Source organism: Lolium rigidum, chromosome 2, assembly GCF_022539505.1.
Source record: "Lolium rigidum isolate FL_2022 chromosome 2, APGP_CSIRO_Lrig_0.1, whole genome shotgun sequence".
In the NCBI taxonomy this organism is placed as follows: domain Eukaryota; kingdom Viridiplantae; phylum Streptophyta; class Magnoliopsida; order Poales; family Poaceae; genus Lolium; species Lolium rigidum.
The window spans coordinates 78,746,582-78,772,922 of NC_061509.1; the positions used below are offsets into that span (position 1 = coordinate 78,746,582).

The 26,341-nt window shown below is 44.4% G+C and overlaps 4 protein-coding genes across 4 annotated transcripts; 2 read left to right on the forward strand and 2 right to left on the reverse strand.

Annotated features, from left to right (window-relative positions):
* Positions 1–2,077: 2,077 nt before the first annotated feature.
* On the forward strand, positions 2,078–7,882 carry LOC124691994 (copper-transporting ATPase HMA4). Its single transcript, XM_047225293.1, has 9 exons — positions 2,078–2,210; positions 2,808–3,073; positions 3,768–4,513; positions 4,753–5,224; positions 5,341–5,508; positions 5,960–6,214; positions 6,375–6,497; positions 6,649–7,134; positions 7,212–7,882. The coding sequence occupies exons 2-9, from the start codon at positions 2,810–2,812 to the stop codon at positions 7,644–7,646; spliced, it is 2,949 nt and encodes a 982-aa protein (XP_047081249.1). The 5' UTR covers positions 2,078–2,210; positions 2,808–2,809; the 3' UTR covers positions 7,647–7,882.
* Positions 7,883–8,687: 805 nt separating this feature from the next.
* LOC124686769 (exopolygalacturonase-like) lies at positions 8,688–9,844 on the forward strand. Its single transcript, XM_047220668.1, has 2 exons — positions 8,688–9,002; positions 9,098–9,844. Exons 1-2 carry the CDS (start codon positions 8,703–8,705, stop codon positions 9,842–9,844), a joined length of 1,047 nt encoding a protein of 348 aa, XP_047076624.1. The 5' UTR covers positions 8,688–8,702.
* Positions 9,845–12,103: 2,259 nt separating this feature from the next.
* Positions 12,104–16,366, reverse strand: LOC124691995 (fumarylacetoacetase). The gene is made up of 14 exons (XM_047225294.1): positions 16,125–16,366; positions 15,858–15,936; positions 15,404–15,462; positions 15,187–15,311; positions 14,610–14,684; positions 14,163–14,238; positions 13,868–13,967; positions 13,730–13,789; positions 13,362–13,432; positions 13,205–13,267; positions 13,048–13,112; positions 12,669–12,765; positions 12,449–12,574; positions 12,104–12,359 (listed from the first exon to the last, which is right to left on the reverse strand). The coding sequence occupies exons 1-14, from the start codon at positions 16,344–16,346 to the stop codon at positions 12,297–12,299; spliced, it is 1,281 nt and encodes a 426-aa protein (XP_047081250.1). The 5' UTR covers positions 16,347–16,366; the 3' UTR covers positions 12,104–12,296.
* Positions 16,367–19,254: 2,888 nt separating this feature from the next.
* On the reverse strand, positions 19,255–23,490 carry LOC124686770 (3-oxoacyl-[acyl-carrier-protein] synthase, mitochondrial-like). The gene is made up of 13 exons (XM_047220669.1): positions 23,158–23,490; positions 22,398–22,505; positions 22,250–22,321; positions 21,602–21,688; positions 21,347–21,498; positions 20,945–21,025; positions 20,818–20,851; positions 20,467–20,533; positions 20,308–20,384; positions 20,121–20,181; positions 19,894–19,976; positions 19,742–19,813; positions 19,255–19,652 (listed from the first exon to the last, which is right to left on the reverse strand). The coding sequence occupies exons 1-13, from the start codon at positions 23,473–23,475 to the stop codon at positions 19,488–19,490; spliced, it is 1,377 nt and encodes a 458-aa protein (XP_047076625.1). The 5' UTR covers positions 23,476–23,490; the 3' UTR covers positions 19,255–19,487.
* Between the last annotated feature and the right edge of the window lie 2,851 nt (positions 23,491–26,341).

Sequence of the window (26,341 nt, forward strand, 5' to 3'; positions counted from 1 at the left end):
CGCCACCGCCGCCCAAACGTCCAACCACCCCGACTGCAAGGTGTTCGTCAGATTGCCGTAATGAACATCGACGACGAGATATTGGTGCAGCTATTCATGGAGGAGGAGAGCACTATCGCTGTCCGCGACAGCAATAGGAGCATCTAATTTTGGCGAGCCCCCTCCGCGTTCGCCAGCCCTTCCTGGTTGGGCCTCGACGCGGCGGTTCAAGGCTAGGCAAGAGGATAAACGTCGACCGGCATCATCAAGCCGACACCATGCTGCTTGAGTATGACTACTTCGCCGACGTTGCTACTCATTCACCGAAGGAATTTCGGCACCGGTTTAGGATGAACAAGAGTCTGTTCATGAAGATTGTCTTCGGCGTTAGGGAGTACGACGACTACTTCATGAGCAAGCAAGACTGCATAGGTTTGTGGGGCTTCTCCTCAATCCAAAAATGCACTGCTGCAATGCGCTGTCTTGCATACGAAGCTCCTCCTAATACAACCAATGACTACCTATGCTTGGCGGAGTCGACATGTTCAGAGACTGTCTACAGGTTTTGCTGAGCCGTCATTGCGGTGTTTGGTGGGGATTATTTGAGAGTACCAAGGGCAGATGATACAGCTCGAATCCTGGAAGAAAATGCAGCCCTAGGTTTCATGGGATGCTAGAAAGTATCGACTGTGTGCATTGGGGTTGAAATAATTGCCTTTTTTGCTTGTCAAGGGATCTACAAGGGGCATACCAGGGAGTATAGTGTCATTCTTGAGGCGGTGATAGACTATGACCTCTTGATTTAGCATGCTTTATTTGGCATGTCAGGAACAAACAATGTTATCAATGTGCTGCAGCACTCTTCGATGTTTTCTAGGCTGGCTGAGCGAGAAACTCACGCCCACAACTAGTGGATGTATACTCCCTTCATTCACAATTATCTTACATTCTGGTTTTAGCCAAAGTTAAATTTATAGAGTTTGACCTAATACTAAGGAAAAATATCACCATGCACTATAAAATGGATAATATTATATCATACTATTTGAATTTTGTATTATAGATTCTAATTTTCCATATATATAGTTAAACTTTGCAAAATTTGACATTGACTAAACCTAGAACGTAAGGAGTAGATGTGTATGATTGTACTTTCCAATTAACTATTGCACCGATGAGACAAACACCGAAACCTTTGCCACATTAAATTGATTTTATGAATATAGTAATATCAAACCAGAGCTTGTCCACTCCACCCATATAACACATCCGTACATCTTATGCGCGTGCGTCAACAAATACGTCACACACGAAAGCTTCTTCAAATGTATAAACCAGGTATAAAGATACCAATCATACAAGAGGCGGTATAGAACATGCCGCCTTATACATGGAATATACCGCACAATTTTGTAATCAAAGGTGACCCTCCCAAGTCGCCAACATACATGCTCCTGCTTTATCTGAGTGGCTTATTCAATCCAGGCATTGTTTTTTGTTCCAATCCCGTTGTTGACCAACTCCTTCCACTAAACAAAGGCCGGGAATAAATGTTGCTGGGTGTCCAAATCAGACCCATAAAAGTCAATCAATTTTAGGGTAACATTGGTTGGCAAATAACCCTCCTATGCACCGGCTCCAAATCTATCGACACACGTAGGGCCATAGGTGACTCACGACATGGTAAAATTTGTCAAAAGTACACAGGCAAGCAACACTGCAGCAATAGCCATAGACAGCTAGCAGTGGCAAAGTTGACAAAGTGTTGTGGGACATATACGCAAAACTGGAAAAAGTAGTGGGGGCGATAGCAAAAAAAAGGCGCCGAAGAAAGAGGATAGAAAAGGAGCGGCGAGAGCGACGGGCGCACTGAGGCGCGGGGCGACCGAGGCAATCCAAAACCAAATCAAACTCAGAAATCAAACGCTACCGAACAAAAAAGCGACCGCATTCCCACCCAAATTCCAGCAAAATCTGAACAAGTCACGGAATCACGGAAAATATAAAAAGAGACAAACGCGGCGGCAGGCAGAGTGCCCGACCACCTCGCCCTCGCCGCCTCCGCCTCCCTCCTGCCGCGGGCGGCCTGCTTCACGCCGCCTCCGTCCTCTGCCCCCTTCCACCACGCCTCCGCGTGACCTCGTCGTCTAGACCCGCCCCTAAATCCCGCGCGCGTTGCACAGGGAACCCTAGAGCCTCCTCTGCTGCCCCTTCCACCGCCGGATACCCAGGTAACCGCCGCCGCCACCGCCGCCGAGCTTATCGGCTGTGCGTTCGCTTGTGTCGTGGGTTTTTGATTTCGCTCTTTCGTATGCGCCGATGTCGAGTTGCCGCCTTAGTAATTTTTTAAAAACAGTTTCCCTGTTAAATTTGGTGCGCCGAGCTGTTTGCGCGCGTCAGAACTTGTTCTTCTTCTCTTCTCAAGGCTTCAAACTTAGATGTTGATGCGTTTGTTTGGGCGTAGCTTACTGAGCGGAGCAACGCTGCTGCACGATTTACGGGGTAAATCATAAATCATCCAGCATATTTCACGATTCAGCATGCCCTTATTTTACTCAAGTTTGGGGGTCCCTTTTCTGATTAAAAAGACTGAAGGCTGTGGGGAAGGCAGCTGCTCCGGTTACTAGTAGTCACCTCGATTCTACTGTCCCATGATTGATCCAAGCTGCAGAGTGCAGACTGTAGTACTTGCTCTAACGCTTCTGTCAGTCCATTACATACACCAGTAATTGCACCCCGTTCATACTGTGGTTCTGATCTGCAACATGTACCTGAGCTCCTGTTGCTCTGCTACTGTCATGATCTTGTTCTGACCTATACTGGAACAGGGATGGAGCGGAATGGCGAGAGCCATCTCAAAGAGCCGCTTCTCGACGCGGCCAATGGCCCCCCTGGCGCGTCTCCTGCCGCCAGGGCATCGCCGCGCAAGGAGAGGACTACAAAGAAGGTCATGTTCAATGTTCGGGGCATGTCCTGCGCCTCCTGTGCCGTGTCCATCGAGACGGTGGTGGCGGGCTTGAAGGGCGTGGAGAGCGTCCAGGTTGCAGTCCTTCAGGGCCAGGCTGTTGTGCAGTATAGCCCGGAGGAGACCGATGTAAGATCTCCTTGACCTCATGGCCTTGTTCTTGTTGCTGCATTTTCGATATGAAGCCCCCAGTAGTATTACTACTATGAAAATATTTGAATTGCTGTCATGAATTGGGTTGCTTCTTCGTTTCCTGTTGTTAATCCAAGTTATCTACCGAGCTAGGTAAGTGTTCACATGTATTTAGTCTAAACTGGAAATTTCGGTTTCAGTAATGAATTTGTCATAGAAAACCTGATATAGCCACCAAGCCAAATTTATCTCATCATTTCCTTGATATTCATAGCTAAGGTCCTATACCCGATTACTACCAACTCTCTTAACTGCTTTTTGTTGGTGGGGGTCAATCTCTTGACAGTGACAGTTCAATCATCGGTCAGTTGGATATTCTCAGATAGTAGTGTTGAGAAATGAACTGCTGAGGAATCATATGTTCTCCATGACTAGTATACCTCGATCTAATATTCTTATACAGTTTTGATCATAAATGATCAGCTAAGGAACCATATGACCTCTCTTTTTCACTACTGCCATTCTTTACTCCCCATTTGATTTAGAGTGACAAATTTGTATCTATGAGCATGCACTTTTAGTTCATCAACTTGCATATGCTTTACATAATTCTGCACAAAGTAATGAAGAAAAATGCTGCACCTTAGGTGTTATTCACTATATTTTCTCAGTTAAGATTCTTATACTCCAGGCAAGAACCATAAAACAAGCTATTGAGGACATCAACTTTGAGGTGGATGAACTCCAAGAACAAGAAATTGCTGTATGCAGACTCCGGATAAAAGGAATGGCATGTACCAGCTGTTCTGAATCTATTGAACGGGCACTTCTCATGGTACCTGGAGTGAAAAAAGCTGCAGTGGGACTTGCCCTGGAAGAAGCCAAGGTGCACTTTGATCCAAATATCACCAGTCGTGATCTAATAATCGAGGCTATTGAGGATGCTGGGTTTGGGGCTGATCTCATTAGTTATGGGGACGATGTGAACAAAATGCATCTAAAACTCGAGGGTGTAAATTCTCCAGAAGACACCAAACTCATTCAGTCAGTACTGGAAACTGTAGAGGGGGTGAATAATGTTGAATGGGATACACTGGACCAAACAATTAAAGTTGCATATGATCCTGATGTCACTGGTCCGCGTCTACTTATCCAGCGCATTCAGGATGCTGCACAGCCCCCAAAATGCTTTAATGCCAGCTTGTACTCACCACCAAAGCAAAGGGAAGTAGAACGCCGCCATGAAATTATGATTTACAGGAACCAGTTTCTCTGGAGTTGCCTCTTCTCGGTTCCTGTGTTCCTGTTCGCGATGGTCCTGCCAATGCTTCCTCCTTTTGGAGATTGGCTGTTCTATAAAATCTACAACAACATGACGATAGGTATGCTACTACGGTGGTTGCTATGTTCCCCAGTTCAGTTCATTATTGGTTGGAGGTACAATCTCAAACCTGGCAACAACTTCTTGATGTATTTTTTTGTCTTCTGTCTGAAACATTAAGCTCTTTTGTTTAAATTAAAAATATTGTGATATAAGAGTATCATATTGTTTGGGAATGAAATAAATAATGCTAAAGTTGTTGAATCACTGTACTTTTATGTGACATGTATCTTCTTTTTGCAAAATATGTGACATGTATCTTATGTATTTCATTTTGTGTCGTTTTACATGTCAGATTTTACATTGGAGCTTACCATGCTCTGAAACGAGGATACTCTAACATGGATGTGCTGGTCGCTTTGGGAACAAATGCTGCATACTTCTACTCTGTGTATATAATCTTGAAGGCACTTACATCAAACTCGTTTGAAGGACAAGATCTTTTTGAAACTAGTTCTATGTTGGTATCTTTTATATTGCTGGGAAAATACCTTGAGGTGGTGGCAAAGGGGAAGACATCAGACGCTTTGTCAAAGTTGACAGAACTTGCACCTGAAACAGCTGTACTTCTCACTTTGGACAAGGATGGAAGTATCATCTCAGAAATGGAGATCAGCACCCAGTTACTTCAGAGAAACGATTTCATTAAGATTCTCCCTGGTGAAAAGGTTCCAGTTGATGGTGTCGTCATCAAAGGCCAAAGCTATGTTAATGAAAGTATGATAACTGGGGAAGCAAGGCCCATTGCAAAGAAACCAGGAGACAAGGTTGGTACTTCTAGATTATGATGATTGTCTTCATTTTGTTTTGTTTATCACTTACTCCTCTCGTTATCTAGTATTTTTATCCAGTGCTCTGACACTTCAATTGCCCTGTTTTAAAGGTTATTGGTGGTACTGTAAACGATAATGGTTTCATAATTGTTAAGGCCACTCATGTTGGATCAGAAACGGCTCTGTCGCAGATAGTACAGCTAGTTGAAGCCGCTCAACTTGCAAGAGCTCCAGTGCAAAGGTTGGCAGACAAAATTTCACGGTTTTTCGTTCCAACTGTAAGTATCTGTTACTTTATAATTCAAATTTTCCTCCTGCTATGTTATCTCTGCACCAGCATTTGCATAATCAGAACCTTGTTAGATCCTACCTACCCAAGGGGTTCCTAACTGTTTACATACATGATAAATAATAGTAGTCAGCGCATACTCAGCCAGCATTCAGGATTCAGCTGAGAACTTTGTATACGCTACCGGCTAACCTAGCTTCTACTGTATACTCCTGTTTGATGAACTTGTGAGAATCAAATTTATTTATTTGATTTGGTGAAATAGTTAGTTTAACACTGTTCCTTACTGATCTTATTAGTTTCCCAGCAGTAAAAAATAGGTTCGTTATGGGAAATCATAGCCTGCTTGATACCTGCAAATATTCCAGTGTGTTCTTGCTGTCAGGGTATCTCTTTTGAAAAAACCTTTTCCACCTCACATTGTTTCATCTTATTTCAAGGTTGTGGTGGCTGCATTTGTTACATGGCTTGGCTGGTTCATACCCGGGCAACTTCACCTCTACCCTCAGCAATGGATTCCGGAGGCAATGGATAGTTTTGAGCTTGCTCTGCAGTTTGGAATATCTGTTCTAGTCGTTGCATGCCCATGCGCTCTGGGCTTAGCTACTCCAACTGCTGTTATGGTTGCCACCGGAAAAGGTGCTTCTCTAGGTGTTCTTATCAAAGGTGGCAATGCACTTCAGAAAGCTCACAAGGTAATCTTCTGATTGTTTGTATGCTAGTCTGTGTGTGTGCACATGTGCATGCCCATGTAATACAGAGTTAGAGACTCGGGTAGGGAAGTATTTATTTTCTTGATTAATTCTAATGTGGTAGCTTTGCATACTGACTACCCTTTTGAATATTCGTTTGCAGATTAAGACTATCATATTTGATAAAACTGGGACCCTGACTATCGGCAAACCTTCTGTTGTTCAAACAAAGATCTTCTCCAAGATACCACTTCTTGAGTTGTGTGATTTAACTGCCAGTGCAGAGGTTTGTTTGTTAGTCACTCATGTCTTCCCACATTTGTGTTGCAAGGCATTATGATATGTTCCCAGTTATTATTATTCTATTGGCATAGACCTTTTCTCTGTCTGACTCTAATTTCTTTTGTATCTTTAACAAAAAAATGTAACTTCGTCAGGCAAACAGTGAGCATCCACTATCAAAAGCTATTGTTCAGTACACGAAGAACCTTAGAGAACAATATGGATCCGACAGTGATCACATGCTGGATTCCAAAGATTTTGAGGTGCATCCAGGGGCAGGAGTCAGTGCAAACGTTGAAGGCAAGCTGGTTTTGGTTGGGAACAAAAGGCTCATGCAAGAATTTGAAGCTCCGATGAGCTCTGAAGTGGAGGAATACATGTCTGAAATGGAAGGTCTTGCCAGGACCTGTGTGCTAGTTGCTATCGATAGGATTATCTGCGGGGCTCTTGCCGTGTCGGATCCTTTGAAGCCTGAGGCAGGCCGTGTCATTTCATACCTTACCTCAATGGGCATAACGAGTATCATGGTGACGGGCGACAATTGGGCTACAGCTAAATCCATAGCAAAGGAAGTTGGGATCAGCACTGTATTCGCTGAGATTGATCCAGTTGGAAAAGCTGAGAAGATCAAGGACTTGCAGGTACGATGTTTTTCTTATCTGCAGGGATTTGACTTGACATTACTGTTTGTATTCCCCCTGACACCATTTCTACACAGGCACAAGGACTGACCGTGGCGATGGTCGGTGATGGCGTAAACGACTCGCCAGCCCTGGCTGCAGCAGACGTAGGCATGGCCATTGGTGCTGGCACTGACGTTGCTATCGAGGCTGCCGACATCGTCCTGATGAAGAGCAGCCTGGAGGACGTGATCACCGCTATTGACCTCTCGCGGAAGACCCTCGCAAAGATCCGTCTCAACTATGTCTGGGCCCTGGGTTACAACGTCCTGGGCATGCCGATCGCTGCCGGCGTCCTGTTCCCGTTCACGGGCATCCGGCTTCCCCCCTGGCTTGCAGGGGCCTGCATGGCGGCCTCGTCAGTGAGCGTTGTCTGCTCGTCGCTGCTTCTCCAGCTCTACAAGAAGCCATTGCACATCGAGGATGCACCAAGGCCAGCAGGATCCAGTGACGGTGCCTCAAATTTGGTTTGAAGATCGCTGTTCCTTCCTCCTGTTGATGTGGAAGTTAATAGGATTCAGCCATTGCTGGTATGCACGTTGCCATGAACTGACGCTGACTGCAAACGCTCTGTTTGCTGTGGCCCTCCTGATTGATTCGTGTGCATATGTAGTTTCTCGGAACAATTCTTCCTTCTTTGTGTGGAACGGTAATCTTCTGATTGATTTCTTAATAATAATTGGGGAGGTCTAAGTGTTTGTCATCCATAGATGAGCGAGTAATCTTGAAATGAAACTACAATGTGACTTGTGAATGTTCATCACTCTTACTGAAAAAGATGTGATTGTTGATCACATTTTCAAACTGCTGGTTCAGAAGCCCAAGCTGAAATTGAGCTGCGGCGTCGGACGTGGTATCTGTTAGCGATGCTTTAAAATGTAGTTTACTCCATGATTGATTTGTCTTGCCCGTCACCCGTCAAGCGTTGCTCATGCCTACAGGCTTATGCAAACCTCGTACAACCAACCAAATTTAGTTAACCTATTAATCACCTACGACGACAGCAAATTTCACATGTTTACTGCCCACGGCCACGGCCGGTGCGGACGGTTTAGAGCGCGTGCTAGGAATCAGGAACCGGCCAGGCAGAGATGAGACGACATCGGGGAGACGAAGCGGACAGCCGCGCTTGATCGTCGGACGCGCTCCCGCCATGCATCAGTTCCGACCGTTCGCGCCAAAAAGAGCAGCAAAGAAACGTACAGTAGCTAAACATAGCTTGTCTCCCCCGCATATAAGGAGAGCCAGGCCGTGGTCGCCGTCCACACCGCCTCATTTACCCAAGCAGACGAAACATCGATCAATCGAGGAAGATGGTGGACGCAGGAAGAAGAAGCAATGGCGCCGTCTTGATGGTGGCGCTGTGCGCGGCGCTGCTGGGAACAGCCTGCGCAACGAAGCCGGCAGCGAAGCCTGCCGCTGCGGCGGCGGTTGATGTGGGCGGTCCGCCATCGGTTCCGGCGGGTCCCCTGGACATCACGAAGCTGGGGGCCAAGGGCGACGGCAAGACCGACAGCACGCAGGCGATCATGCAGGCGTGGAAGAACGCGTGCGGCGCCACTGGGACGCAGAAGATCGTCATCCCGGAGGGGAACTTTCTGATTGGCGCTCTGGAGCTGTCGGGGCCCTGCACGTCCAGCATCATCATCCGCCTCGACGGCAACCTCCTCGGCACCGGCGACCTCAACGCCTACAAGAAGAACTGGATCGAGTTCATGCGCGTCGACAACTTCGCCGTCAACGGCCACGGCACCATCGACGGCCAGGGCCCCCTCGTCTGGGGGAAGAACGAGTGCAACAAGAACTACAACTGCAAGATCCTCCCCAACGTACGCCGCTGTCACTAATCGAGTCTTCTTCTCCCGGACTCCTCTCGGTTCTTGAATCTTGATACAATGATACATCCTCCATTGCTTCAATGCAGAGCCTGGTGCTGGACTACGTGACGAACGCGTCGATCCGCGGCGTGACGCTGAAGAACGCCAAGTTCTTCCACCTCAACCTCTTCAACTGCAAGAACGTGCTGGTGGAGAAGGTGAACATCACGGCGCCAGGCGACAGCCCCAACACGGACGGCATCCACATGGGCGACTCCGAGAACGTGACCATCAAGTCCACCAACATCGCCGTCGGCGACGACTGCATCTCCATCGGCCCCGGCACCAAGCACGTCAAGATCCACGGCTCCCGCTGCGGCCCCGGCCACGGCATCAGCGTCGGCAGCCTCGGCCGCTACAAGGACGAGAAGGACGTCGAGGACATCGAGGTCACCAACTGCACCATCAAGGGCGCCACCAACGGCCTCCGCATCAAGTCCTACGAGGACTCCAAGTCGCAGCTCAAGGCAACCAAGTTCGTCTACGACCAGGTCGTCATGGACAACGTCTCATACCCCATCATCATCGACCAGAAGTACTGCCCCAACAACATCTGCTCCAAGACCGGCTTATCCAAGGTCACCGTCAACGACATCGTCTTCAAGAACATCGTCGGCACCTCCGCCACGCCAGAGGCCGTCACCCTCAACTGCGCAAACAACCTCCCATGCCAGGGTGTGCAGCTCGTCAACGTCAACCTCAAGTACACCGGGACACACAACAAGACCATGGCCGTCTGCCACAACGCCGTCGGCAAGTCCAGCAACGTCGTCAAGGAGCTCGCATGCCTCTAGATTACCCCTTTTCCATCTTTCCCCGTCCCTTCATTTTGTTTCTCCTTTTCAAATTGATTTGTTTGTTTTAGTCAATTGATGTTCTCCTTCTTTATAATTTCTTTGTCCTACTTAGTCAACTGATGTAAACACCTGACAATTAACTTATCAATTTGTTTGTTATACGCAACCAACTCGTTTGACCTTAATTCAGCCATGCATGTTATCTTCGTGATGACATGGCCCTGGTCATAGTTAGCTACCACTCACCCATGCATGTTGTGCCATCACCTGTTTACCTGCATATGTTGCTCTCAAGAAACCCAACAAAAGTGCAATCTAACCTGAGAACAGTAGCATCACTGGTAGGACAGAGGAGAAACAGCAGACGATACCCGGACAAATTCAAATCACAAAGTAATATGTTCCAAAATACAACACCACAATTTCAGATTTCCACATAGTAGCAAGCATCTTCTTCCTACAAGCATTTTCACAAACACCTTGCAATCAAACTCCAAACCATGTTCTATATACATCATTGCACAGACAAGCACAAGCTACATAATAGCCTTTCTTCATGGAATTGATCATGTTGACTACATGAGCTATTTGGACGACCAGGAATGATTTTATCTTCAAAGACAACAACCCCAATCTCTACAGATGCATGAAAAATTCAAGGAAGAGCTGGCTCTTCTCGTTTATAAGGCTTCTAGGAAGTCTTATGCAGAGCTCCAAAATTGGGTTGAGAGATTTAGATAATCTGGTATCTCTGTTTTTATTTCTATCTTCTTTAGGCCTATGGCCTCCTAGATAGTCCTTTTGTTGCTATTCTCTAGCAACAACCCTTTTGTATCATATAACTTTTTGAAAATTATAAATATACACTGTGGGGAACCCACTGATTTGCCTAAAAAAACAAGCTACATAATAATCATTGCTATATTGCACAAACAAATTTCACAGACCAATTGCAAGGAATCAATGACAAAAAAAGAAGAATAAATGGCTATATATACCATACAGGGCAGCGGCAGTAAATCTGGTTGCAGAACCCCAACCAAACACACCCTAATAAATTGTATTATCATATCAATGGGGTATCAGAGACTTAACCGTTCACAACAAAGCGCTTCTATGCGAATTTTTATTGCAGGATCGCGATGCGTGGTACTTGAGAGACTGCATCCCTCTGTCAGCAGCCCTAGCTCACCCGAACACATCGATTTTACCGGCAACGGTACCTACCGGTGCTACATCTACCGTCCACTCTCTGCTTTGAGATTGGTGAGCCTTTTAACATTTATCTAATATAAAACTAATAGTTGAAACACAAGTGAAATTTTTATGAAACTAAAGTGATACATGAAAAACATGTGAAACATTATGACAAAAAGTGAAATTGATGACATCACTGACGTCACTCCGGTTTGTTTCACAAAAATATTCGTGTTTCGGTTATATTTTAATTATGTTTCAGATTTATTTCATAATTTTGTGAAAGAATTGATCACCACATCGGTGACATCACTGCTGACGTCACTCATGTAGGTGAAGTTGCCTTTAAAAAGAGAGGTTGACACTGAAGAGGGAAGCCATGACAAACAAGTGAAGACTCAGCCCAAGAGGCCCAAGCCCGACACCAAACCTCCAGCCTGGCTTGCCAATGGAGTTTGGGCCCAGTAACCATAAGGCCTCCAGTTCTGATGAGCTTATTTTCACAACCTTTTCAAATCAGAGTGGCTTATGCCAGGTCCAGTGGCGGCGGAGATGCGTGGGAGGAACCCTAGCTCTTTTGTTTCTGTCACGAGGGGGAGGTTGATGGGTGTGCGGTCCTGTGCGGTTTAGATGAATACAGAGATAACGTTTCGCTTCAGCGTGGTGGCATTTTGACGTAAATAGAGCAGCAAATAGGGGTATACTCATATAACGATTCGGTGGAGCTCGGGAAGCTGTGAAAAGCTGGGGCATGGCGACTTCTCCCACTACACAGCAATGGCCGAAGCCGGCTGCCCCCCACAACGGCTTAAAATCCAGTTCTTTAGGGCTTTAGCTTATTTTCACCTCTAAACCGTTGAGAAGCTCCAAAAGAAATGGGCCTTATTCGAGGAACGATGTCACAAGGCTTGCCTCGGGATGTAATTGGATAGAACTAGACGGCAGTGCCGTATGTACTGGCCTCTACTGGCTCGGTGGATGGTTGGGTGGATATTCCGGCCAAAATCCTTACTCTGTGATTTGAATTTCCCCTTCGATTCATAGCTATGTGCTCACATATAAGGTAGAGATGTCTCAACGGCTCTACTTTCTTATTCAAAAAAATATATGAATGGGGTACATTATCTCCCTTCTCCTAAAGTTCAGGGAAAGACGTCTAAGCCCTTAAGATACATGGCAGCTAGCTAGATACACGGACAGCTTCTTTATTATTTCATCTACTCAAGGATTGAAGACCATCCTCCATCTTGCCTCATGGAAGTGCTGGCAGAACCTTCCCCGTGCAGGTTCCGAATCCAACATTGTAGTCCTCGCCCTGCAAATCAGTTTATGGCCTCAAGTTACAGCATATATCATCTTCAGAGAGACCAAAACTTGATGGAAAAGAAGATGAGTTCACTGTACCTTGCAGCAAGCTGTCAAGATGACTTCATCCCCATCTTGGAGGAACTTGCGGATGGAATTCCCAACCGATATCTCCTTCTGCCCATTCCATGTTATCTCCAGCAAACAACCCAGTGAATCAGGTTCCTGAAACAAGGAGCATGTTAAGTACTAATGTTTATTCTGTAATTTGTTAATTGGCATATGTTGGTAAATAATTTTTGCAATAATAAGACCATACAGGTCCACTGAGCGTGCCAGTTGCAAACATATCCCCTGGTCTCAGATTGCATCCATTAACAGTGTGGTGCGCTAGCTGCTGCGTGACAGTCCAGTACCTGTAAAATAGTTCACAGGAATATGCACGGGTTACACACCAAGGCAAAAAAGGTATTCCGTGTGCTCAAACGGAAGGCTTAATTCATTACATCAATGTATTACTTTTTTCGATAAAGATCAACGTATTACTAAATATCATTCATTTAGTAATACGTTGAAACTTTATGAAACCCACAGGGAAATGACTAGCAGACTGAGTAAAAATATGTGCACACCATGGATTGAATTGTGCCTCAGAAAGAAAATTGCTATTGAAAAAGGCACGTAATCAGGGTTCTTACATGTGTTTGAAATTTGTCTTTGTGACAACTGATGGATCACTTTGCTCTTTGGGCTTAATCCAAGCCTAGCACAGAAAAGGAAATGCTATAATCAGATTTACTCCAATAAAAACCCAATGAGATAAAACGACAAATCAACAATGTGACAAGATCATACTTCAAGAGGAATGTCATAGTTGATGTGATTCTTTTCAGCTAAGTAGGGCAAAGGCTCAGGTTCCTGTAACATAAAGGAAATTAGTTCTTCAAAGAACAGCAAAATACACCAAATGGAACAACAGTAGCTACTGTATAACGGCAAACTTGATTTCTACCTGCTTAGGAGCCTCACAAGCAAAAGGCTTAAGGGCATCCAAGGTCACAATCCAAGGTGATACTGATGTACCTAGAGAAAAATCAAATTTACAACATGGAAAGCAAACCTGTTATATAGGGAAAGAGAATAGTTTCTATCATTCTATGCAATGCTTGTAGAAGATTTCATTTAGCATAGTTACAGACTGTAACAAGAATGTGAATCTAGGAGTTTAAATACTACAGAGTACAGAAGAGCTGAATTAATTATTTACAAGTACTTGTAAACAACAACCAAGATACATGTAAGACTTCCACGTTTGTACAAAGCATGGCTGAGAGATTATATGTTCAAAGACACTTATATTAAAGGCATCTGGTGTCTTACTGAAGCTTTTGCCAAGAAAAGGGCCAAGCGGTATCGTCTCCCAGGCTTGGATATCTCTGGCTGCAATATTGTACGAAAGTCAGTACAGGCATAGTGTGCAAATGATCTAAAACAAATAAAACTGAAAAGCATTCTTACCACTCCAATCATTCATTACCACTAAGCCAAATATATGATCCTCAGCATTATCAATACCAATAGGTTTGCCCAATTCATTCCCTGGTCCAACAATGGCAGCCTGAAAATAACATATATGTTACAACATACTGAATTAAGGAGAAATGGCAACTTATATTTATATATGGTCAATAACAAATATAACTCGATATGAATGGAAATGAACGAACATGTTAATTTGCAACGATATATCAAGTATGTCAGTAACAGCTAAATATGGATTAGTCCTACATTGAGAGGTATGCAAGAAGCTAACCATCTCAAGTTCAAAATCAAGCTTCTGAGAAGGGCCGAAAGAAGGTTGAGAGCTTCCTATCGGATGGCTTTGTCCTCTGAAAAAGAACAAAAAAAAGAGAATTATAAGCATATAAATTGACAATGCCATCTTATCCAAAAAAAAAAGTGACAATACAACATAAACAAGTCATAGAGATGCTAGTACACAGTACTAACACATAAACAATAATGAAGTTACATTACAAGTACTCTTACATTATTTATAGCACATGGTAGAAAGTCTGAATTCAACAAAAGGTGCGCAGTAACACTTCAGAAAGTAAATGAAGTTGAAAACAGCTAATGGTCACCCCTCTATTCAACCATTATTATGTTCAGATATAATGATAGAACTATCCCAGGACAAGATATCTGACAGATAAATAAATATTTGGTTAGCTACTGAAATCTTTTTAGGACTGTTTACCTAGGTCGAATAATGTCCGTTCCAGATACGATTACAGATGACGCCCGTCCATGATAACCAACTGGTAAATGAAACCTGAGTGGAACAAATGAATAGTGCAGGTCAGTGAAATAGCTAGGAATACCTGCATATTATCTGAATAAAAGTGTAGTAACAAACGACTGGACAACATGTAGCAAAGCATTGTGAATCTTATCAATCTGTAATATGTGAAACTTGAGCAGTAGTAAGAAAATAATGCATCCGCCAAAAGAGTATTCATATGACGATATATAACAAAAGAATCTCCATACTAGCCAGGCTCTAGTTAGATCTAGTGGAACTGGATTTGCACCAGGTGCATTGCCGGTACAATGAAAAACCACAGTTTCGTTTTGTGATGACATACTCCAATTAGATATAGTGGAATTGGATTGTACCAAGTGCATTGCCGATACAATGGAAAACCAGAGTTTGGATTTGTGAAGAATACAAAAGCACTCACACGCAACTATATACCTATTAAACTGGTGACATACTTGATCTGCTCATAATGCCAAGTTATCAAAACAATACACTATCAAAGAGAATACATTACCAATTTGGATTAACTGGAGTCTGTGGTCCACGGAAGATGAACCCACAGTTCCTTGCATGGTGCACGGAGCAAAAGAAATCCGTGTAGTCTCCGACAGTGATGGGTAGAAGCATCTCTGCATCACTCTGCACGAGCAAAACAGAACATCAGCAATTTCATCGATATTCGTTTTGCTTCTCCCAACAAAAAGAAAAGGCTAGATCCATGTCAAGCTGACCATTGGCACAAGGCAGCTCTTCCTCAGGGCCTCGTTGTCACGCAACACTGGCTCGTCAGCTGCAATGAAACAAGGGCAGACGAAATTAGGAAAAATTTCCGTCAGGATATTCACACCTTCCTTTTCCATAATACTTTTGAGTGTGCCATGATAGATCAGATGACTAGAATCAACAAAAACAAAGCCATAACCAAATCTGAACTAAACAGTACTAAAATAAAGAAGTACAACACATTATCCACAGATGCTATGCGGATTATTGAAGCTTTTACTGGTTTCCAAGCCACCATACATTACATCAGCATCACAACTCAACAACCTCAGTGTGAGCTGAATAACCTGACATCACGCTTATTCCACGCAAAGGCCGTGCTCACCATGGAGCAGTGATAACAGCCTAAAATCACGGACTGCCAAAATTTGATGAAAGCAAGCGAAGAGAAGGAGAGGCTACCGGAGAGGATTTTCTGGAGCGTGGCGCGCGCCTCCTTCCAGGCCGGCCGCCCCATCCCCAAGAACATGTTGAGCGTCTCCTGCGCAACAAGCACACGGGATCGAATCAGTAACTTAATAATTAATCTTCCAAATTAATTCCCCAAATATCCAATCGCTGTTCCAGTAATTAGTTGCGGTAGTAAATATAAGCTCGCTCTAAGCATAAGCATCAGATCAGCAAGCAATCTGAGATGGCGCGGAGCAGGCAGAGAGGCAGCCCGCGTACCTGGAGGAAGCATGGGGATCCGGAGAGGACGGGCCCGTCGAAGAGGCCGGCGGCGGAGACGGCGGCGAGGTCGAGCGCGAAGTCCCCGATTGCGACGGCCGGGCGCGGCGGGTCCTCCGGCTGGCCCCTCCTGCGGAAGACCCCGAAGGGGAGGTTCTGGATGGGGAAGTGCGAGTCCCGCGGCACCTCCACGAACGACCGCAGCAGCTTGCCCTCTGCCATTGCCGACCGTGGTGTTGTGTGTGCTGCTGTGGTTTTAGACGAGGGCGAATTTAAGGCCGTAGGGGATTTTAGCAGGTGGGTGGGCGAGAGGGGGCCCTATAAATAATGTCGGAGCCACACGTATCGGCGCGGGCTTCTTGCCTATACGTGTTAGGTGTACGTACGAGTACACGACTGTTTGGTAGGAGTACTTGTTCGAACACTCGTGATTTAGATTAGATTTATCTTTGTGCGGATAAGGTTAGATTAGTGTTGAAAATCGCAGTTCTTCACCAGCTTAAACATTCAAAATTCATATTTTTTTAAACCAAAATAAAATTCTAGAGGTAACAAGTGATGCATGCTACAATGGTGTAGAATCTCAAATACAAACTAATTTGTATTCTAGGCTACATGAAATTGTCAAAGTCTAAAGAAAATTATAGTATTGAATTCACTATAAAATACGTATGAAGTTGCTAGTTTGTATTGAGATTTTACACAATTGTGGATTACATTATTGGCTATCTCCAAACTTTTGTTTCGAATTTTTGAAACTTTGAAATATGGATTTCGAGTGTTTTCAAATAAAGAACTACGTGTAGCTCGGCCCCCGTTTAAGTTTCACAGCGCAAGAGTTCTTACGTACTACCTTATACTTAGGCTCAAGTATAAGGAGGGTAGAAAGTAGTTGCAAAGTCATGTACAATGGGGTGTGCGAGTCTTCTAGTACAGTTGTCACGTTGGATTTTTTACTTTTTCTTTCGACTGCCATTACTCCCGTATCCATTAGCTGCTCAACGGAAATGCGTTGTCTATTTGTTGCGACATCACTTAAAAGGAAAACTGGCAAAAGAAAATGAGAAGAAAAGGTCGTGGCAGCAAAACCCTTTGTATGGCCTCGGCATCAAAAACCATACTACGGAGCAAAAAGCCTATCCCTAGCAACAAATAGTTCAACAAACAAAAAAGATGTCCTCACATCACCACAAACAACATGATTTTTTTATACAACCAAAAGGAAACCAATTTTAGAAGCTCACGTGACAAGAAGAAACAGCACTCCGTAATCATCAATCTGCTAAGGGGTTATCTCATAGAAAATAAGGAAACACAATTGTCTAAATTGTACGAACTATTATCCCTTAGAAACATAATTTCCTACTAAAATTTGACTAATTCTCATTAGTTTGGTAGGGGTGACAATAATAGATAATGCATCGTACCACTTGTATTAGTTTTCTAGATGACGTGAAGGGCTAAATAAAGATGTGTCTTCTGTACATTGTACTTGCCCTAATCTATCTGCAAATAGATATAGTTACGGATAGAGTACCTTGAATTCCTCAAAAAAATATGGATAAGTACCCTGAGTTTACTTGATTTTGTTTGGTTAGCTAATAGCTACACATGGAAAGACCATTGTCTACACGTCGTCAAGCATGTTGGTGTGCTTTTATTTTGGTACTCCAACTTGATATTGATGATGATGCTACTCGTCAGCTCTCGTCCTGACTCCTGCACGCTCATGCTCCTCGTGTGGTTGGTGGGGTGTATGGAGGAGGTGTTTGCTCGTCCTTCGAAACGTTCGATCGAGCCACTAACATGTCAAAACAGAATTTTTGTAGGGAGTACAAACGTATAATCTTTGTCATTTTGCATCATGTATAACACACAAGATTAATGTACATCCATTGGAAATGCCGTTTACGACTATTTAGTTTGCCAAAGTGGAGCGTGACCTGGACAAAATAACAACCGCAAGCCAGTTTTAGAAACCATTGGATTATACTCATATCGTAACTGACGACAACCGTCCGCATCGATTAATTCTGAACGGAGGAAGTACTAGTTAAGAACTCGATGTTCTTCCCGAAAGTGCTTTTGTTCCCAAGCTCAAGGGGTCCTCTGCTTAACAAAAATCATATTTATGAGTTTCAAAATATTGGTATGAAATAAATCTTGACATGGATAATTGTGTAGCCTACAAGCTTGCAAAATTTCATTGTGAAATTCATTGTATTGTGTACTCGAGAAAAATAACAAAATCTGAGATTTGAAAATATACATCTTAGCTCGCACGTTTGTTATTTTTGTGTAGCTCAGATATTTTACACGTGTGTAGAATAAATCATTTCACATGCTGGGGTAGCACCGATTGAAGAGAAGCTGGTCCAACATCATCTCAGATGGTTTGGACATATCCAACGGAGGCCTCCAGAAGCGTCAGTGCATAGCGGACGGATAAAGCATGCTGAGAATATTAAGAGGGGTCGTGGTAGACCAAACTTAACATGGGAGGAGTCCGTTAAGAGAGACCTTAAGGTTTGGAATATCGACAAAGATTTAGCCATGGACATGGATGTGTGGAAGTTAGCTATCCACGTTCCGGAACCATGATTTGGCTTCGAGATCTTATGGGTTTCAACTCTAGCCTACCCCAACTTGTTTGGGACTGAAAGGCTTGATTATTGTTATTGTTGTAGAATAAATCATTTGCTATACATACAGATACGTTTTCAATTTTTTTGAAAACTCCTAAACATGATTTTCGAGTTTTTTGAAACAACATGATCCTTGGTGCCAGGGAGCCAAAAATCTCCACTGCCGTTTTTTTATTTCTGGTGCCACGAAGAACTCACGTTTCTAGAATGTCATCAGCAACCCAACAGTTTATCTTCTTTTCCGCCTTTCTTTGAGAGCGGCCGGCCGTGCGGCGAGGATTACATTGCGTGTAAAGAGCTGGCACTGCTCAAACTTTGCTTCCGGTGATTTGTGGATATGGATGCTCAGCATGCAGGCAGCATGTGCTTGGTTTCTTCTCCGTGAATGAAAGCGACGAGCAAGCCTACGCCGGCCCGTCTCTCGCAATGCAGAGACGCGGCAACCAACCAGCATTATCTGACTAGCCCGGCTCAGCAAGAAAACACAAAGATAAACTTCTCTGTATAAAAAAAACAAAAAAAAAGACAAATAGGCAGAGATTTTTGGGCAGTCAACGCCCACAAGTTGGGCAATGCTCCGGACTCAAGGGGGCAGAACACAAAGCTCAGTGCCTGGAACCCCCAACTTCTGCTCAACGCAGGTGGTGCCTTCCTGACGCTTCGCGCACAAAATACTCTGAATATTCTGGTGAAAAAGAAACAGGATCCTGTTGGGCTACTAGGGTGGGCACGAGAACAGCAGCGACGCATTGGTTCCACCAAATCCGAAAGAGTTCGAGATGGCCGCTCGTATGGGCATCTTCTTCGCAGTGGTCAAAGGCATGAAATCGCCTTCGAACAGCGGGTCGGGCTGCTCCAGGTTGACCGTAGGTGGAGCAATTCCCTGAAAATGGTAGGAAACGCTGAGTACAGATCGCGGAGCAATTTCCCAGTACTGGAACTAATACTCATCACTGATGGTGGGTAACATACATGGTGGATGGCTAGCACGGCGAATATTGCCTCCACTGAACCAGCTGCCCCTAGCAGATGGCCGATGGCTCCCTGTAAAGATTGTTGTGTCGCTCTCGTAAGAATTGGGTAACAAGGGAACTGTGATGATTTAGGTCTGCAGAATGATCTACCTTTGTTGAGGATAACGCAAGACCACCGGATGTCGCGTGTTGGCCAAAGACAGATTTGATTGCAGTCGCCTCCACAGCATCACCTTTGTAGTTCAGAACAAGAGAGCCAAATTATATTAATCATAATTCCAGATAGTACAGACTCACAAGGAGTTAGCCCAAAAAGTGAATAAAGATATGTCATGTCAGTCTAGAGGGGTCTTGCCAGGCTGACTGTGAGCACCTACCAAGAGGAGTTGATGTCGCATGCGCATTCAAATAATCAATTTGATCTGCCTGAAGCCCTGACTAGAAAAGAGTAAGAACTCTATCAGAATTCAAATGTAAAGAGAACACATATTGTGCTGCAACCTATAATTCCTGAAAGCTTGTCAAGTGTGCAACACAAGAATTACAAATAAGCAAGATCTGCACCTGCTCCAGTGCCCGCTCCATGGCTAAGATGGCACCTCTACCATCATTTTGTGGCTGAGTTATGTGATGTGCATCACCTGAGAAAAGCTGAAGTTCATTATGTGATACATAGTAATCACAGAATAAATTATATAAATCTTTTGTGCAATGGGAGGATACCAGACATGCCATATCCTCGAACTTCAGCATAAATTTTTGCACCTCGTTCCATTGCATGATCAAGTGCCTACAGAACAGATGAATATCCTGATAAGCAAGTAACGTGCACTAGGATAGTTTCCAGACTAGAAGTTGCATATACCATGTAAAGGAGAGAGCAAATATCAAACCACAAAGGAGCAATAGGATGCTGATTTAAATACTCTTGAGCCTGGCCAAGGGGCAGGCCAAACTTTTAAACAAAGTGCTGCTGATTTTACCGACATGCAAATGCACAATTTTAGGAAACAACACAGAACCAGAAAAATTAAAACAGAAAGGTCATGAGCAAGTGTTTCCTCAGAAACTCACCTCCAACACCATGACTCCGCAACCTTCACCGATCCTATTTGGATATTTCAGAACACAAAGGATAAGGACATGCACTAGAATGGGAAGATGAAAGGAAGGGGCATAGTTCAGCAGAGGTATAACATACACAAATCCATCTCTACCACAATCAAATGGTCTCGAAGCCGCTTGTGGAAGAGAGTTATACTTTGTGGACAATGCCCTCAACCTGCACAACAGTACAAAGAAATAAGATAATGTTGGCAATACTAGTGACGGAGACAACAGATTAAAAAATGCAAGAGTGATTGTAACTAAGTGTTTTTTATGTAAAACTGTGACTAGTTTGCATAAAATTCTATGAACCACGACTGTCTTGTGGACAAAACACATGGGTTCTCTAATTCATCCTACCACCCCCCCAGTCAATTGCTGTACACTGTAACCTCAGAAAAGCATCCAAGACATTTATAATTGCCCTAGAGAGCATCTGGACAGACTTTGAAAAATATGCAAAACAACGCAATTGCTAAGACACAAAACTACTTGCCTAGAAAATCCAGCTATAGACAAAGCATCAATACTAGATTCGGTTCCTCCAGCTACCATCACATCAGCATCTCCAAATTGAATCATCCGTGTAGCATCACCAATAGAGTGAGCGCCTGTGGCACAAGCTGTCACAGCAGCATGGTTTGGACCCTATGTTAAAGAATCAAATACCAATGTGAGCATCCGTGCGATAATTGAATACAAACAAAAAAAAAACACTCGATTATGGCATATGACAAATAACAATGTTCACCTGGAAACCATATCTCATGCTGACATGACCTGATGCCATGTTGATCAAAATCTTGGGGATGAAGAATGGGCTGAGGCGACGTACACGCTACATGAAGAAAAAAAAAAGTCCACATGATGTCTGTAAGTTCCCGGAAAATGATTAGTCAGGCTGAAAGACTAGAAAGACATAAAGGTTGCTTCTCATGTAAACAGAGGATTTAAAAAACAAACATGAAACAAGAACTGGTCTTGGCCAGTAGCGTTTATCAGCAATGACCAGTTATGCAGTGGCCGGTTTCAATGACCGAATGTGATCCAAAACCTGAATGTATATGGTTCCTGGATGGTTAGCAACCCGTTTTTCTTATGTGTATTGATTCAATGTCACATATCTTCCCAAATTGTATTTCAAACTTTAATTGCTAACACCAAACAACAACATTTCTCTTACTGCTACCAGCGCCCATCTGTGAGGCCAGTGACCACCCGGTTACCGCTGCTAATTTACTTGGCAGCCTAAACTCTAAACCAATAATCTAACGCTGGATTTCTCATTCGGCACATAGCAACACAATAGTAGTGAGAATTAGTATAGCTGCACAATGACTAACAATGTAAAAGGGAAAGATTAAGAATAAAACAAACTGCAAGGACCCTGGGTACGAACATTTTCAGTGATCATCTGTGATGCATCTAAAATGTCTGAGATGCTTCCGATTCCCCCGCCAATTGAAACACCCTGGTAAATCTCAAATCAGGTCCAGCAGCTAAAAAACACAAAAAGGAAAAGAGCTTCCACCAGAGGCAATCGGTACCGTTCGTTCCTTCTTGTCATCTTCAGAAGGCAGCCAATTTGCATCTCTCAGAGCCTCATCAGCTGCACACAGAGCATATGCTATAAATCCCGATATAGATTTACTATCCTGTAAACAAAAATATTCAATCAAGATTTCAAATACGAAACTAAGTTTGGCGATTAGACAAACAGGGTCACCATTAAATATTTACAGACATAAACTGGCATTTTATAGAGACAGCATGTATTTGCAATTGGAGAAGAGGGGACCAGCAGGAACAAGATGTGCAACTAATAACCTACTTAAATCAGACAAATGTGTGAAAGAAGGAGGCAAAAAATAGGTTCCCGAAACACAGGTAAGCACTGTGGAGTTGAAGCTCTCACTCAAAATAAGGATCCAATATTTTTCTTTCGAGATTGAAAATAAGAATCCAATATCAGTAGCAGCATCAGGTGTCGCATTACACTGGTTTGCAGCATAGAGTATTCGAAAGCTTGCATGGTATCGTGAGATGTGAACAGAACCGTTTACATTTCTCTTGAGGAGGTTATATATGAAATCAAAGCTTGAACAGTTATTTACGGCGAAATCAAAGCTTGAACAGATGGTATCAGGAATGCCAACTAGCAATGCATGTATGATATGAGCAATCACACGTGGAACAATCATGTACATGAAAACAATATGATATACCAATCCAATCTCGCAGCAACAGTAGGAAACTCCTAGATGCAATGCTGGACGGTTAGGAGCTAGTGAAGTATCAGCCATAAACCTTGGTCCACGCATCGTCGTCGAACTCGGTCTGGGCCTTCCCGCGCGGCACGGCGGCGGCGACCCTAGACGGCAGCTGCTCCAGCGTCCTCCCCGCGGCGTCCCCGGTGAGGCGAAGGTCCTCCGCGGTGAGCGCGCGCACCGCACAATCGCCGGCGACGAGGCGGTCCCAGGTGGTACCGACGCCGCGGCCGAGCGGCGTCACAGCGCCGAGCCCCGTCACGACCACGCGGCGGCCGGCGGATGGGCGGGGCGGAGGTAGCTCCGCCGCAGAAGAGAGGCCCCGGCGGAGGAGGAGGGCGCGGCGGAAGCAGTTCATCGGGGGCAGCGGCGACGGTGACCGGTTTGGGGGCGGCGCATCGGCTGCTGTAGCAGGCACGGGGACGGGCGCGAGCGGCGGCGGAGGCCTGTGTTCAGTTCTGCTCGGAACGAGGGTAAAACAGGTACAGTACTGTACTTCCCCTGTCACGGAGTACTCAATTTGATGAACCTTTGACTCTAAAATGCTTAAATCGTACAAATTGAGGTAAATGTGGTTCTGATGTCTCATATAAATTGTTTTGTTATTTTTTTGAAAGTAATTACGGTAGGGAAAGCCCTACAATACTTTAAAAATAATAATAACCTAAACCTATGTGTCTGGATTGTACATACACTTTCCAAATTATTTGTTATGTTAGAGAATAAGCTCTCCTACCTTCTTAACCCGAAATGAAAGGGTACCGGTGTAGCAAATAATCAAATTACAAAGGCAATTTATCAAATCTCCCCTTTAACCGTTTCAATAAGCCAAGTACTACTCTCGAAAATGGTGTTACTCCCTCTATTCCGGTTAAAGTGACACTCGTATATTGAAATTTAACTTTGGCCATCAATTAGACTAAATATATTGTCATGTTTCCAAAAGTGTATCACCGGCTGTTTTACTACTGAAATGGAGCGTACTTATTCTGAAATATATTTTATTTGCTAGGGTATTTTATTCCATTTTAGCATTTTACTAGCACAAGTTCCGCGGTTGGAACAAACATTGTGAATAGAAAAATGCCGTAGGGATCGTAAAACCAGCAATAATAACAAGCACATCCTCAAAATGTTTGAAGGCATTGTGGTTGACTTATTAGCCATTTAGAAAAGAAAAAATATGTAGGGACTAGCTTGCTCAAATTAAACTTCTTATAGAGAGAAGGACATAACACTCACCCCCAAGAGTAAGCTCACAAAGAGCGTACTTGACATAATTATTCTTAATGCTAATATGGCATGGTATGTATATATGGATGCCTATGCTTTTATAGAATTTTGCCTCCAAAAGAATAGTTAGCAAGCGTATGATTCTATAGAAATCTTCCTTCTATCGGTAACAAGATCTTTCAAGGTCAAAGCAGCGCTACTTTAACCTCTCATTGACCGATTGTTTAGCATCTTTGTTTAAGTGTGATGCCTCGTTTTCATTCCTTCCCTCCTTGATGTAATTTCTGGACTTTTGAATCCCCTACAGTAAAGTTGTAAAAAAACAAGATCTTTCATGTTTTTAGAATACGAATGCACCTTAATCACATTTTTAGATGAATTTGTAAATATACAAACATGAGCGATTCGAGAAGTTTTTAAACCTAGCACCATCCTTACTTTTAATTGATTCTTGAGGATAAGGGGTGGATTTTGGACCCCCAATGATCACCTAACCTACCTACATCTAAAAAGATTTTAAATTTTCTATCATTTTCTTTTGTATTTACAATGTTAAAAAAGACGATTCGCGGAAGAGGGGGGGGGGCAAAAAAAAAACCCACTAGTCCTGGTTGATGTCTCAAATCGGGACTAAGAGCATCTCCAGTCACGTCCCCCAAAGCGTCCCCCAAACCGCGCCAGATCGAGCGTTTGGGGGACGTCGCTCCCGGCCCGCGTCCCCCAAACGCCCCCCCCCCCCAAACATTAAAAAACTCTTTTTTTGTTGTTTTTTATTTATTTTTATTTCAATAAAGAGAAGAAATATTCCATAAACTAATACATAATTGGGAACGTGGTTTAAATGAAGATATAGTTTGAAATATGGTTTTCCACAAACTAATACATAGTTTGAACCATGGTTGACACAAATATAAAAGATTGCAAAAAACTAAACCTAACTAGGCCGAACATCGAAGGTTTCGTGTGTTCGCTGCCAAGAAAGAACACTCGAGGGCACACCCAGTCACCTAAACTGGAAAATCCAGCTGGTGAGGGTGCCCCTGTTGGTTCTTCCGAGGACGAACATCCAGAAACCTTCGTCCGTTTTTTCGCTGCGAAGAAACAACACTCTCCAGTCGTCGTCCTCCTCGGCGATGTCGCCGTGGTAGTTCCGGCGGCAATGCGTCTCGTCGAACACCTTGACGCTCACGTCCTTGTCGCCAAAGTAGGAGAACACAAGCATGAAGCCGGCTTAGAGGCGGTGGTAGCGCGCGAACTTCTCCTAGCCGATGTGGAGGTACATCTTGCCGCGCGTCGTAGATCACGTCGACGATCCACCGGCAGCAGTGGCAGCCATCCTCACGCAGATGCAGCGAGCCCGGGCGCTCGTCGTCGGCGACGAAGTCGGCGAAGTCGTCCGGCAGCCTCTAGATGTCGTGTGGATCGCCCTTGATGACGACGATGAACTCGAACAACACGGGCCCTTCCTCGTCCTGCCTGTCCGACGATGAGGACGACGACGGCGTCGCGGGCGATGGCGAGCTTGCAGCTCTGCCGCGGTCGCGAGCTCGGCCTCCGCCTCTACCAGCCATGGCGTCGACTCTTGAGATGGTGGCGGCTAGGGTTGGGGAGAGAGGCACTAGGGTTTGTATGTGAGACAGACGATGAGAGGTGGCCCTTTTTATAGGCCGGAGGGAGGCGGGGGAGCGGTGGCACTCATTAACGCCGGCACGCAGTGCTAGGCGGCGATGAGACGCTTCGCTGCACCTCTGCGGGAACTGCACCGTCGCTACGCGCCAATAACTTCCGTCGCGAGGTAGGCGACGGTTAGGTTAAAATTCAATTGTGTCGGTGAGAAAATCCATTAGAGCATCTCGCGTCCCCCAAAGTGTCCCCCAAAGCGATTTGGGGGGCGCCGGACCAAAAAACGTTCCCAGCCGCGTCTCCCAAAAGCCGTTTTTTTGTCCGCAACACCTTTAGTTCTGATTGTTGTCTCCAACCGGGACTTAAAG

What these genes read in the sequence shown, in the direction of transcription:
- LOC124691995 (XM_047225294.1), bottom strand. Translation starts at nt 16,346, where the DNA reads ATGGCAGAGGGCAAGCTGCTGCGGTCGTTCGTGGAGGTGCCGCGGGAC. An exon ending in GGTAATGAATGATTGGAGTG is followed by an intron (nt 13,790 to 13,867) that starts GTAAGAATGCTT and finishes ACAATATTGCAG; the next exon opens with CCAGAGATATCCAAGCCTGG. An exon ending in CTTGTGAGGCTCCTAAGCAG is followed by an intron (nt 13,268 to 13,361) that starts GTAGAAATCAAG and finishes TTTATGTTACAG; the next exon opens with GAACCTGAGCCTTTGCCCTA.
- LOC124686770 (XM_047220669.1), bottom strand. Translation starts at nt 23,475, where the DNA reads ATGAACTGCTTCCGCCGCGCCCTCCTCCTCCGCCGGGGCCTCTCTTCT. An exon ending in CACAGATGATCACTGAAAAT is followed by an intron (nt 21,689 to 22,249) that starts GTTCGTACCCAG and finishes TTCTTCATGTAG; the next exon opens with CGTGTACGTCGCCTCAGCCC. An exon ending in TTGCGTTATCCTCAACAAAG is followed by an intron (nt 19,814 to 19,893) that starts GTAGATCATTCT and finishes CAATCTTTACAG; the next exon opens with GGAGCCATCGGCCATCTGCT.
- LOC124691994 (XM_047225293.1), top strand. Translation starts at nt 2,810, where the DNA reads ATGGAGCGGAATGGCGAGAGCCATCTCAAAGAGCCGCTTCTCGACGCG. An exon ending in ATAGCCCGGAGGAGACCGAT is followed by an intron (nt 3,074 to 3,767) that starts GTAAGATCTCCT and finishes CTTATACTCCAG; the next exon opens with GCAAGAACCATAAAACAAGC. An exon ending in CAGTTCATTATTGGTTGGAG is followed by an intron (nt 4,514 to 4,752) that starts GTACAATCTCAA and finishes TTTACATGTCAG; the next exon opens with ATTTTACATTGGAGCTTACC.
- LOC124686769 (XM_047220668.1), top strand. Translation starts at nt 8,703, where the DNA reads ATGCAGGCGTGGAAGAACGCGTGCGGCGCCACTGGGACGCAGAAGATC. An exon ending in ACTGCAAGATCCTCCCCAAC is followed by an intron (nt 9,003 to 9,097) that starts GTACGCCGCTGT and finishes GCTTCAATGCAG; the next exon opens with AGCCTGGTGCTGGACTACGT.